At 34.2% G+C, this 14,650-nt stretch overlaps 1 protein-coding gene across 1 annotated transcript in view; it reads left to right on the forward strand.

Moving 5' to 3' along the window:
* Nucleotides 1-3,088, forward strand: part of LOC150100648 (plexin-A4-like) — a 707,214-nt gene extending 704,126 nt beyond the window's left edge. The window contains 2 exon segments of the mRNA XM_090401991.1: nt 17-43; nt 45-3,088. Coding sequence (XP_090258117.1) covers nt 17-43; nt 45-119 — 102 coding nt within the window. The 3' untranslated portion in view covers nt 120-3,088.
* The last annotated feature ends 11,562 nt before the right edge of the window (nt 3,089-14,650 follow it).

Below are 14,650 nucleotides of genomic sequence, written 5' to 3' on the forward strand. Positions count from 1 at the left end.
GTGTTTCTCATTACAGTTAATGCAAACATTAGAAGAAGATGAATTTTTCAAGAAAGAATAAACTAGCTTGGAAATTAGAACAAGTGCATGCAATTATGACAGGAGAATCAGAAGCATGACATTATCATTGGCAGTCAGTGGATGTGTGACGTTCTCTGTGATGAATGTCCATCCATCCCATTTCCCAAATGAAGAACAGCCCTGATGTCATACCTTCACCGATTGCCAGGGCTTACAGCTGTGTGTGTGTGTGTATATATCTTTTTTGTTCACAACCACTTCAGTGATTAGACCTGTTAATACGTGGTCAGATCCTCTGTCACTATGCAACATTAAGTATCCTCCCCCCCTTTTAGGGAGGGGTTGGGACATTAGGGTGCTTGTCAAGTGTATTTCCACCCAGCCCCCATTCCAGGTTCCTAGAAGTTGCCTCCAACGAAAGCCCCCTTAGCATTTGTCTGAGGAGCAAAATTTGGAGCTTTCCATTTTACTTCCTATTCCATGTGTGCACTCATAACTGAGCATGGAATAAAGCACAATCTTTCACATAAATAAGAAATATGATTTCTTCCTCCATGTGCTGTGCTTCATCATCACTATTTGGACCAAAGCCCAAGCTCAACTCCTCATATGACTGTGCCAAAAACATGGCATTTGAGACTGCTGAGACATTGTCTCTGGCCCTATTTGGATGCACTAGTCTATTTCATTTCTCATTATTCCCTCCTCCCCATTTGTAATCATTAATCATGTCATAAGTCACCACCACAAATGAGTATTATACATCATCAGCAACATTCAGTGCCTTTGTGATGCACATTTCTAGGTTTGTAGATCTAGAAAGTAGCTCCACTGTTACCTTTAAGTAGCCTTTACTAATATCAAGTTGAGTCTTCCACTTTAGGTTATAAGCACTGTACAAAAATGCAGAAACAGTTTTTATTTCTGTGGTAGTTTGGTGGGGGCCTTTTATGTCGTTCACAAAGTTTGACTTTAAAGTAATGTGTAACATCCTTTAGCCTTGGGTCAGATGCAAAATGAAAGGAGAAGTAACTTTTCATTCTCCTATATGTTGTGAATAATCTTTTTTGTATAGTCAGCAAAAATTGGGCTGAACTTAATGTGCTACGATGACATTAGTATTTTATTTACTATAGATCTTTTTAATGTGAAACACTGTGATAGACTACATTGTATAAATCACCTGGGTGTATTACTGCAAAAAATTTTTTGCACTTGCACATTGCTGACATTCACAGATTCAAAATTCCGTACTATTTCAAGTCATTGAATATGCAGAGAATGTAGAACTAAGAAAAGTGAATGTCCTTTTTGTGTCACTGTAGAAGTGCATTCATCGCAGTTCTTGTTTTTTATTTTAATTTTTTTTATGAGATGTACAAAGAATTTTGTAATTGCAAATATCATTATATACAATAGTTGATCTTCACAACAAGTCATGGTGGCAATACTCTTAATATCACTTGTTGCAGATGTTTTGGCACTTATTCGAGTTATGTTTTTTGAATGCCAAAAAATGCTGCAACAGGTAAAGGTGTGCATGTTTGTATGTATATGTGTGTGAAAAAAGTATCCATGCATGCTTGCATGCATGCTTGATTGTATGCATATATGCAAATGTATGTGTAAATATTACTTCATGCCATGAAATGCTCAGGATTCATTCATCAATGTCTTCATTGCCTCAGAAGATAATCGTTTTTGGAACAGATCCTTAGTCTGAGGGTTTATCTCTCAGTATTTGCCTTGCCAAATCGAAAGTAAAAATAAGCGTGGTGGACGGTTCAGCCATTTATATGGATCACCTGTTGGAGCATGAATTATGAGGTGATGTGTAGATATGTTCTACTCACTAGAGATGTGTTTTCCTCAGGATGACAAAAGATCTTCTACGGGCCTTGGAGCAGTGGAATATAAGTGTGTATGTGTCTGTGCAGCTTAGACATTTTGGTTAAGGACATTTAACGCTGAAGCAGGTTTGCTGATCCAAGCCAGAACATACTTTTTTGTACAAGTTCAAAACTTTGTAAAATATTTATAGAATATTTTTATTATGATATTAATTTAGGGAGTCTCTACCTTGCTCAAATAATTTCCTTTATTAATATGAACACGCCTACAGATTTTTCTTGTTTTTTTTTTTCTCTTCTTTTTTTTTTTTTTTAGCAATAAATTTTTAGAAAGTATACAAATTGAAATGAAATGTAAAATTCTGATTTAAAAAAAAAAAAAAAAAAGCTCTAGCTAATATTAGGCATGCAATTCAAAAATCTCTCAGATGAATTTACACTTTTTTTTTTTAAATCATGAATAGGCCACGAAAAAAAAAAAAAAGGAAAAAAGTTACTGGAAAAGCATTTAAGTTTCCATTTTTGTCATATTGGAAATGTTGTGCTTTATTTTTTAAAATGTTATTTGTCCTAATATTTTTACAGCATTTAATAGGTAAATTGCCAATAAGTATATTTAAAATACATTGGAGATGTGTTTTTTTACAAAAGAGAAAAAAAGCATTTTTCACAACTTTTTAACTCTTAATAGAATGCTGCTACCAAAATTTAGCAGTACTGGCATATCTTCAGAAAGGAAAAAAACCTCTTCATAAATATTTTTATGCCAGCCTTTGTTTATACATGATTCTTACTGATGTATGGAATAATAGAAAAACATTAGCATGTGATAGAAGAATGGAAATAGTTATGCACTTTGCTTGGAAAAGTTGTCTGTTTAAAAAAAAAATGAAAAAATGAAAAAAAAAAAAAAAAAAAGAGAGAAAAATGTATACCACCCAGTCAAATAACTCTGAGTATACCTAGTCTCAGAACAAAATTTAAAAGTTTGTTCTTCAGTGTGAATTCCAATGTTTGTTAATTTAGCGAGAGGGGGTGTAGATTATGATTTTTTTTTTCCCTGAAGTCAGTGTTTCTTTTTTATAATGCAGTATGTATGTATGTTGTAATTAAGAGTTTTAGTACAGTACCTCCAGCACGATTCAAAATGGAAAGATAAATGCACTGTACATTTAATACTTAAAGAACAATAAAAGCAATATTGTTAGTAATATTTTGTATAATAAGAAATGCTTTGAGTTTAAACAGCATGTGAGTAAATACTCCATTTTAAGAATATACAGCAATACCATGCATAGCGCAGTTTTGAACAGCACAGGTTTCACTATAGCTTGATTTAAAATTTTTAACAATTTGAATTTTTTTCTAACAGTAGTATGGTACTGTACTGCTTTACTAACATTCAGACTACTAAAATAATACTATAGTGCTTTAGCATACCACAGTAACAGCTGGCATGTATTGTTTCAGCTTTGAGCAGCAAAGTAAAGTCATTGATCACTTTACTTTTTTTTTTTTTTTTTATACTACATATGAGTATCCTTTTATAAACAATGATAAGCACCTACAAAAGAATTCTCATTACATGTGCTTTCGACTTTTATTGGAAAAATAGACAATGCTTCTGATTTTCTTATGGATGCCGATCTTACACTGAATGAAGCATTAAATTTCAACAATCGTTGCTAATCGCTATTTGGTGTTACAAAGATATGCATGCAGAGAAAATTAAGAATAAACCTGCCCAAACTACACTGTTTAAATACAGTTTTCCAAATGAAACCTCATGTTCAGTTATAAAGAATAAAAACCTTTATTGTTTTATTTTTTAATCCTTCAATTTTTCTGTGCACGTTAATTAGTATTTCTGGGGATCTTGCAGTAAACAAATGACGCATAACTATTTTTTATTTTTTTTTAATTTAATTTAATTTTTCGCCAATACTGTAATTGTCTGTTTGGAATGCATTGCACTGTAGCACATTATAATGATGTTTTAAACAGTTCAGTTTTGCTTAGCACGTAACTTTTTTGTAACCTATTACCCATGCAAGGTATTACTGTAGGTCTATTTCCATCATGATACAATGCTGCAGAAATTTTTCATCACTGACATTCAAATGTTTCTTACAAAAAAAAACACTGAAATCATTGTATAAGAGAATCATAAAAAATGTGCAATATATGCCTAACTCAATATAATTTTGTTAAAAGATTTAAAAAAAAAAAAAACTCTCCATCTATTGTTTAAATGGCACACTAAATGAAATAAGCTACATTAACAGAGCGTGTTATTAATTACTTCTTTTTTAATGAGCATATTTCCTGCCTTAACCTTTACTAGTATGGACCATAACATAAGAAAGGACGTCTAACAACACTTAAGATAAGAAGAAAAAAATTACTAATTTATTAGTTATTAATGTTGATATCCAGCCATTGTGACAACAGCATCATTGGAATAATGATGCTGTTATCACAATGACTGGATCAGCATTAATAACTGTTTATACATGATTCTTACTGAATAATATAATAGTATGGAATAATAGAAAAACATTAGCATGTGATAGAGGAATGGAAATGCAGTTTGCTTGGAAAAGTTCTGTTTAAAGAAGAAAAAAGAAATATATATACCACCAAGTCAATGGCTCAGAGTATACCTAGTTGTCAAAATATGACTGTTGTCACAGTCATATTTTGATGACAGCGTATTTAGTCGTCAAAAATATGACTAAGCAATATGTTTAAATTAAGATAAATACTGGCCATCATTGCATTTTCAATTCTTGATAGTTCTTATTAATAGCAGTTGACAGTGCTTAATATTTATCAATGATCACACAATAAAAGAATAAAGTGAACATATACATGAAAATTTTATCTGCGAGTCTAATTTTTTAAAGAACCATATATATAATGAATCTGAACCAACTTATTTATTTATTTTATGTCATTGCCATCATAAGAGCTTTCAGAACCAACAGTAAATTGATATTGAATAGAGGTAGAGCAAGAAGGAAACTGTTGATATTCATTTTGAAGAATAGTAATTATGAGAACTTTACTACTATTTGGGGAAATATTTCACAGAAAGGCTGTTCTAGAAATTAGTGATTGATGGAATGAAAGATAAGTGGTAGTTGCAGGTTTGGTGGACTAGCAGTTGAACTGTAAATGGATGTTGGACAGCTGCTACCAATAATGTTATTATAGGCTTAGCAGAAATTTATGGAATGGCAGATGAAAGTTTTGCTGAACAGTGTCCATGGAAGTATCTGTGGCATAATGCAGATGTGAGGTAATGTGGCTGGAGTGAGTGTATGAAAGGGGATCATCAATTAGCCAAACTGCTCTCTTTTGGAGAGTTTTAGAATTTTTAGAGAGGATTTGGATTTATATAGTGTTATTAACTGAAAGTAAAAAGTAACAATGAAATAAATATACCACATTTGGGAGGCTGAGAATACTATAGATGTGATGTGTTTGTGATAGGAAAATCTAGAAGTAAATGTTGATCAAGAAGAAAGATTTGTTGAGCTAAGTGATGTTAAAGGTAAAGAAGATTAAATATGGTTCTTTTTGTGGGAAAGAAGACAGGACTGTGAAAGTATTTGAAGGTGTGGAGACTAACATGTACAGTATAGTTGTGGAATATCTTGTAGTTTAGGATATTTGAGCACTGCAAGGTTTGTCATATGAATAAGAGAAATAGAGCTATCGATAGTAACTAGACCGGTTCGTGGGCAGAGAAAGGTCATTTGACTTTATGTATATAAAAAACCAGATGAGTGATGTATGGCTGATTCCTGAGGAACTCATAGCACAGTGCATTACAGGTGAATCTCTACTTACAAACTTTCAAGAAACAAACGATTTGTGTTTATGAACATTTTACAATGCATCACAGATATATTACAACATGCAACATTTAGATAGAAATTAGAAATCAGAAAATGTTAATGTTCAGTTAGATAATGTCTTCCCATTTCTGTGTCAAGATATAGTGAATATTCTTCAGATGCCCCTGTGTTTTCTCCCCACTTTCTTATAATGAAAAATTTTATTAATAGATATCTTATAATGCCCTCTCAAAAGTTTATAGACTTCTATCATATCACTTCCTCTTTCTTCTGTCTACCAGTGTCTGTAGTCCACATATTCTCAATCTCCTCATAATCTACTTTCCATAATCCCAATATCATCTTTGTAATTCTTCTTTATAGCCCTTCCACAGCTTCTTTGGAATGCAGGAGACCAAATCTGTGCAAAGGAGTCCAGGTGCAGTCAAATCAATGCCTTGTAGAGAGGCAAAATTACTTCCTTATATCCTAGCATGTCAATGTTTGTTTCAACATAACAATTATCCTCTGAATTGTATTTGCAATTTTTATTATGTAACCTTTGAACTTCAACTTTCTACCTGCCATAACTTCATGATCTCTAACCTTGTCAGCTATTCCAGACATAATCCCACCAATATGATATACTGATTGATATCGCATCACACCAAAGTGCATAACTTTACACTTACTAACAAATCAACCTGTAAATGCTGTATATATAAGTAGCATCTCTGATTGCCCTGACTATACTTGCATCATCAGCAAACAACTAAAGATTTGTCACCTCCTTTCAAATATCATTAATGTATAGATTAAACAACAGTGGTCCAAGGACTGATTGTGGGGCACACCACTGGTCACATTAAATCTAGTAGATCACATCCCCCATATACTACTTTCTGATATCTGTCTGTTAGCCTCTCACATGGTATCCTATCAAATGTCTTAGCAAAATCCTACAGTATCATAGTGTATCCATTCCCTTTATCCAACTCAACCATAACATTCTTATAAAATATGAGCAAATTGCTCAGACATGACCTCTCTTTAGTAAACCCATGCTGTTTGTCCCTTGCAAAGTGTATTTTATTTGTACACTCATTGATGTACCCTCTTGTGATTATTGCATGATCTTTCCTGAGCTAAGACTCAAATTATACAAACATGTCAAGAGCCTTGCCAGTTCAGCTGAACTTTTCTTTAGCACATGTGCTGATATCCGATCTGTCTCAATTGTCAAATTCTTATCCAGGTTATGCAACAGCTCTAGAACCTCCTCATAATGTGCTTTTCTCCTCATAGTAGTGGGTAGCACTGTGCATTATGTTAAATACACCAGATGGATAGATCTTGGTGAACTGAGCACTCATTATTTAACTACTTCTGATACTAGGATACCGTCTGCATGCATAATGATAAAATTCTTTCGGGTTGCCTTTAGCCTGTGCAGCCAGTTTCTTTTCATACTCTAACTTAGCTTTCCCTTTATCTTTTTTGGCTTGAGCTTTATATATTTCATAACTTCTCTCAAAAAATTCTTTCGGGTTGCCTTTAGCCTGTACAGCCAGTTTCTTTTCATACTCTAACTTAGCTTTCCCTTTATCTTTTTTGGCCTGAGCTTTATATATTTCATAACTTCTCTCAAAATATTTCTTGCACATCATCTTATGGATATATTGTTTAATGAGATTAAACATCCATTTCACTCTCATTTTATTTGTTCTTTGTGGACACTTTCAGATACCACATCATTAAAACACCTTTTCAAAACTTTCCATGCACTGCTGATATCCTTGGTATTCAACAACTGATACCATAGAAACAAAGATAGTATTCTCCTGAGTTTGTCGTAATTTCCATATTTGTAGTTCAGTAGAACCTGTCCTGATTGGAACATCCATATAGCTGGCTACTTCCCAGGTCACTGTGGCATGATCATTGTCACCAACTAGTGGCAAATAATCACATTCTTAACTGAGACACCCTCTGACACTAATGAAATGTAACTCTCTTTCTCGAGTTGCTTTTGCACATGCTGCTTGAGAAAGTAGTTATGCAATAGCTTAATAAATTTTCCTTCATTCTTATGCTTTTTCTCTGATATCCAATACTCAGATAATTTAAGTCACCCATAATAATTACAGGTAATCCTTGTATAACGTGGATGTTAGGTTCCACTGAAATGCCGCGTTATATAAATCGCAACATGCGAGACTCAGATCACACAGAAAAAGTAGCGTTATTTACTAATTTAAAAAGCCGAAAGGCTATTTTACCGGTGAATATGTTAATAGAAAGGGGGATGGTAAATCCCTTTATGTTCTTATAGCTGGATACGAAACTCGGATCGAAATCCATAGAGTTTCATGGCAAAAAAACTATCGGCGAGCCCAAGTGTAAATGATCACTTGGGTAGTGCAACTCCATGCAAAGGTGGAGCAAGCTCTGTCGCTAACTTTAATATTCTCTCATAATGTAAAACCCAGCTCCTAAAAGATGTATATAAATTGTTTTACATTATGAGAAGAGGTCACTACCCAGACCAGTTTCAACCTTTTTTGAGGTCTCATCAGTGAGTAGGTAGACCTGGAATATCAAGGTTTTAAGTGAACATGAACTTACATACCTCTGCTATCGAATTGCCGAAGTGGTGTACTCCTATATTTATTGTTAATTACTAATTTAAAAAGCCAAAAGGCTATTTTACCGGCGAATATGTTAATAGAAAGGGGGATGGTAAATCCCTATATGTTTTTATAGCCGGGTTTGAAACTCGGATCGAAATCCATAGGGTTTCGTGCTGAAAAATCTATCGGCGAGCCCAAGTGTAAATGATCACTTGGGTAGTACAACACCAGGGCAACTCCATGCAAAGGTGGAGCAAGCCCCGTCGCTAACTTTAATATTCTCTCATAGTGTAAAACCCAGTTCCTAAGAGATGTATATAAATTGTTTTACATTATGAGAATAGGTCACTATCCAGACCGGTTTCAACCTTTTTTGAGGTCTCATCAGTGAGTAGGTAGACCTGGAATATCAAGGTTTTAAGTGAACACGAACTTACATACCTCTGCTATCGAATTGCCGAAGTGGTGCACTCCTATATTTATTGTTAATTACTAATTTAAAAACATAAAGGGATTTACCATCCCCCTTTCTATTAACATATTCGCCAGTAAAATAGCCTTTTGGCTTTTTAAATTAGTAATTAACAATAAATATAGGAGTACACCACTTCGGCAATTCGATAGCAGAGGTATGTAAGTTCGTGTTCACTTAAAACCTTGATATTCCAGGTCTACCTACTCACTGATGAGACCTCAAAAAAGGTTGAAACCTGTCTGGGTAGTGACCTCTTCTCATAATGTAAAACAATTTATATACATCTCTTAGGAGCTGGGTTTTACATTATGAGAGAATATTAAAGTTAGTGACGGAGCTTGATCCACCATTGCATGGTGTTGTACTACCCAAGTGATCATTTACACTTGGGCTCGCCGATAGTTTTTTTGGCATGAAACTATGGATTTCGATCCGAGTTTCGTACCCGGCTATAAAAACATAAAGGGATTTACCATCCCCCTTTCTATTAAAGTAGGGTTATGTTCCAAAATCGTTTTTTTTTTTTAATTATATAAACAACAATGACATATGCAACAAAAAATATTTTTATTTAATTCAGCTATTTCATAGTTTAGTATAAACTTAGAAAAATACAAATTGTACATAAATTTCATTGCACATAATGCATAAATGTTTTAGGCAAAATAAAATAAAGTGCATATTTTAATCGTCATCACTGTCTTCAAAAATAACATTTTGTAGATGTTCTTTATTTACGAGTGGCCGGACGTCGTCATCACCTTAAATCTCTTGGACATAATTTGTATAATTCTCATTGCATACTTCGGCTGGTTTAGTTATCAAGAAGTCAGTAATAAGACCTTGCTTACCACTATGCTGCAATTTTTTATTAAGTTCATAATATGGAGTTAAACAAATATCCAATTGTTTTGTGAATTTTCTGGAGCACTCCATTGAGGGATTCATTATCCGTAAAATAACTTCCTAACTTTCTTGCCAAGTCCAATCCTACTGCTAATTTCTTTAACGGATTCATCACATTCATGATCTTCGGCAGAACTTTACCCGCCATTTGGTTCGACGTCATCTATTAATTGTACCAGTTCCTCATTTAAATCTATTTCCCCATGAATTAATTCACTAATTTCGTTTTCAACCATATCACAAAAGCCCTCTAAGTGGCCATTACTATAAAAATAAAATTTTTACATAAAAAAGCATTACATATTGTATGTAACTCACCAGAAAATAAAGTGCTCAGCTTGAGATTAAGACACTGATGATTTTAATGTGCTTTCCTGGCAGAAAACGAAGACAATTTTCAACAATAAATAATTTATACGGTAAACAATTGACGTATATGCGTGCTAAAGGGTATTTCCCCTAATATAAATTCGCTACTTATAACTACATGCGCGATATGGGCAGACAAATTTAACGAAGATAAAATTTGATTTTCAATTCGCGGGTGAAAAATATATGAAAAGATAAAGGATTACTACAATTTGTAGACCGCATTGTACAAGGGTTTCCTGTACTTGTTTAGTTCTCATCTGGGTAATTTGGTGATGCATTTCTTCATTCCCAGGAGATGAACCACCAGGTCTATAATAACACTACCATATCATCCTGTAAGTCTCCATTTTACACAAGATAGCTTCAAACTCAGTGCTACATGAGAAATTACCATCATTGGTTTCATGTGTTTTTATCCTAACTGGACTCAAGTCATGTGATATCATTAGTCTCCCCTCCCTCCTCTTCTGTCATTCCTAAAAACACTATCCTTTGCATTTGATTTCAGTTACATCTGACTCTGAGAGCAAGGTTTCACTAATGCTAATAATTTTAGGCCACATCGTATTCACAAAGCAACAAACAACCTCCACTTTTTCTAATGCTCCTGGCATTTGTGCATAGACATAAGTTATGTCCTCACTTTTTCTTATATTTACGTTTTCACTCTGCTTGGCCTAGTTGAGCAACTTTCTCTTCCCACACACAGACTCAAAATGTCGTAACGCAAAGTGTAGTTCAACCATTCAGAAGATTCATAACCATGTCCCATATTCATTCCATTTTTTAATATCCCTGAAATATGGAAAACAAACAGATACACATACTAGCCACTGAATTAGAAACCTTTATGCATATGTACGTAAATGTCACTTACACAGAGTATATGCAAAATACTTGGTCACATGCATTCCACGTGTTCTAGGCAACTATTTAAGAATGCCGCTGGTCAGTAATCATCAATAGCATTGATCACAATCAGAAAAACAAAGGATCTTTTGGAGTTCGATAAAGGACTTATTGTGGGTGCCCATCTGACTTGAGTCAAGATTTTGAAACCAGAGCTGACTGGTTTCTCAAAACGAGATATCCCATATGTTTAATCAGTGGTAAAATAACCCACATTGTTTGTCTAAGAGGCATAACTGTGGTCCTAAGACAGTCTGTCAGAAGATCACCGTCGTCTGAGAAGCTTTATGGGCAAACAGATCTTGTGTGCAGCAACTGACCAAAGCATTTAATGAAGGCTGTTCCCAACTCATATCTTACCAAACTATGTGTATGGAATTGAAGAGGATAAGTATTGGCAGTTGCATGCCTATAAGGAAACCTCTGCAAAGAACCAGAAAGTTCGTTTACATTGGTATCAAGAACATCGTAACTGGACACCGAAAGAAAGTCAGGTGGTCTGACGAGTCATAGCACACCTTGTATTGTGATGTCTGCCTACTGACAGTAGGCAGAGAGTTTGATGGGATTCCCATGAAGCAATGAATGCAGCTTCTCTTATAAACACAGTTCAAGTTCTGGAGGTGGTGTGATAGTGTGGGATATGTTCTGTTGGTATGGAACGGTTCTCCTGATATTGCTGGAAGGTTGCATTCCAAGGAATATCTGAATATTGTTACAGATCCTGCAATGTTGACTTTTTTAATCCTGCGGGTAATAATTGTTTTATGGACAATAGTGCTACTGTCCATCACACAAGAATTGTTTAGTGAGCATGACTGATTTCCACCATCTTCCCTGGCCACCACAAATCCCAGATCTGAACCCCATTAAGAATGTATGGAACATGTTAGAAAAATAGATCTGGGAGCAAAGTCCTCTTCTGTCAAATCTGAGCCAATTAAAGGACTGTCTGGTGAACGGCTGGTATGTGTAGACACAGATGCAATCCAACACCTTGTGGAATCCATGCCAAATTGCATGTATGCTGTAATTCGGACTAAAAGAGGTCCAACACAGTATTAACTAAAAGTTTTTCTAATTTAGTGGCAAGTATGTGTGCATAGTTATTGTAAAAGTGCTAAAAGTAGCAAAAAAAAATTCTGCTGGTTTCAAGAGAAACTAAAATGGAAATAATTAAGTGATGTAAAAATTGCTTATCACTCTTGCTTCTATTGGTCATCTTTATAGCATCAAAGATTCAGTTTTGCATCAATTTTAAAAGACAATAAAATTTGCAGTTATGCTTACAATGTAAGCTTTGTTCACTTTGTATTTATTTCTAAAAAATGAAATGTAGAAGAAGGAATGGAACGATATTTAGTTTAACAATTTGGATTCGTGATTTAAAAAAAAAAATGAATTTTCTACATAGCAGTTATTAATAGAACATTTTTCTTCTTACAAATGTAAGAAGAAAAGTGAATACAATAAACTGTTTTAGAATAAATTCATTTTTTTCAAATTATGCATTTATACTATCTTTGTATTAAAATAATTTATTACAGAAATGCATTAACAAATTTAACAATACATCTTATGGGAAAAATTTAATTGAACTTATGAACATTCAGCTTACAAATTTTTGAGGAATGCATTAAGATTGTAAGTTGGGATTTGCCTGCAGTAGAGAATCTGAAGTGAGAATGCCATCCACCATTATGTGTGAAGAATGACCAGAGAGAAAACACTGCCAACTAACCATAAAATGGCAGTTTACTAAGCAGATCCCTATACTCTGAAAATGTTAAGTGTAACAGCACAAGTTTCTCAAACTTTTCCATGCTACATGCTCAGCAGTAGATGATGCAGATTAGAAAATCTGCTGTAGTGGAATCTATGCTGGTGGTCACTGATTAACATGTAGTTGAAGTTGTTCTCCATTACTGCACTCAGGTGAGAACAGTAGGTTGACAGTTTGATGACTGAAAGCTTTTTTGGAATGTTATTGAATATAGGTTTTATTCCCTATTATAATCAGCTGGCAGCTTTTATTCCCTATTATATTCCCTACTCAATTTATATTTCCTATTATAATCAATGGGGGGGATATACATATAATAAAGGATAGGTGTTAGTTCAGAGCACATCCTTAAAGACCCTCCATGCAGGACCTGTTGGTGGAGAGAGAGACCTCCCGGTGATAGTACTAACTCATTTCATATTCCTCTTGCTGTACTTTTCTTCCTATATTCTTTGCTGTACTTCTGCTGAGAAAAAAAAAAAAAAACAGTGAGTTGGGGATAATCCTGATAGTCTTATGTTATTTGGGACCCTATTTGACAAGATGGTTCTGGATGGCCAGGCCAGAATCAATTCAATAGTGGGCCTGCCTGAGGATCAATGATGGGATAGCAAGTTGTCCTCTCCAGGGTCCATGGCTTTCTGCAGTGCTGGTATGGCATCTAGGTGTTCTGTTAACGACCACATTTACTGCATGCCAGATAATGGGTATCCATGTGTAGCTGCCATGCGAGTCCCTTTGAGCATGAATCCTTCATTCTCAGATTTTTCAGGAGACAGTCATCACACAGATAATCATCTGAATAAAGAAAAGACATTTGACCTGTATAAATACAATTGAACTTGGCTATAACAAGCACCAGGGGACCAACAAAAGGTCCTAATTTTAATCATTATTCACTATATCAGTGATGAGTGAAATCTACCTTCTATTTTTTTTAATTCTCAATAATAAAAAAAATAGATTCAAAAAAGAAAAGTATTAGATAGAAGGGAAAAAACGAACATAATTATACACCTACATATTATTTGTATAGGCATGTTTATATAAACTACAATATACTTAATATTAAACATAATTTATTTGTCCATAATTTTAAAATGATACACTCAATACTAAACACAGTTTCAGTTATCCAGCCAATTTGTTACACACAAAATTGTCACAACCAAATTGTTTAGCAAATTTCTCTACTTGAACATTCAAGATTGGACCACTGTTGAGAAACCAGCACTTCTTTATGTAATGAACCATTGAAGCAATGGTTCAACATTTGTATGCTTGCCTTTCTAAATCCCCCCCCCCATTATGTTGTTTTTCAGTGCCACCATCTTTATTCTTCCACAATGTCGATACTGTTGAAGAGGACAAAGAAAACTTTGTCCTCTTCAACATTTTTAGTACCACATTCTAACACGCAAATACTTTTGACTTTTTTTTGTGAACTGAGAGATGCTTGCTTTTAGTAGACATGTTTCTTCATGTTGGAGGCTTAATGGATTGTATACAGCACTCAGAAAGGATTAAAACAGAATTTTAATTCTGTTTTAATATTTGATAATTTTGAAATAATATTTGATAATTTCAATATACCTGAACTTCGTGATCATGAGTGCTTCTCTTTGGATTGCATTAATCGCCTGCCCTATTACAGTCTTACTCGTCAAACAACTAAAATGAACCCACCTGTCAAGAATATCACTGAAAGAAAAATTGCCAGATGCCTCTACAGAAAGAATGCTTCTTTGAATGTCAATTAAACACAAGAACTAACTCTGATATATCAGCTGATATATTAAATGTTTTCCAGGGGAAAAGATCAATACCAGCCATCCATACTTCCCAAAATCAGTAAGCTCAGA

This window comes from Typopeltis vanoorti, chromosome 12, assembly GCF_054136105.1.
Source record: "Typopeltis vanoorti isolate ZY-2024b chromosome 12, IOZ_Tvanoo_1.0, whole genome shotgun sequence".
In the NCBI taxonomy this organism is placed as follows: domain Eukaryota; kingdom Metazoa; phylum Arthropoda; class Arachnida; order Uropygi; family Thelyphonidae; genus Typopeltis; species Typopeltis vanoorti.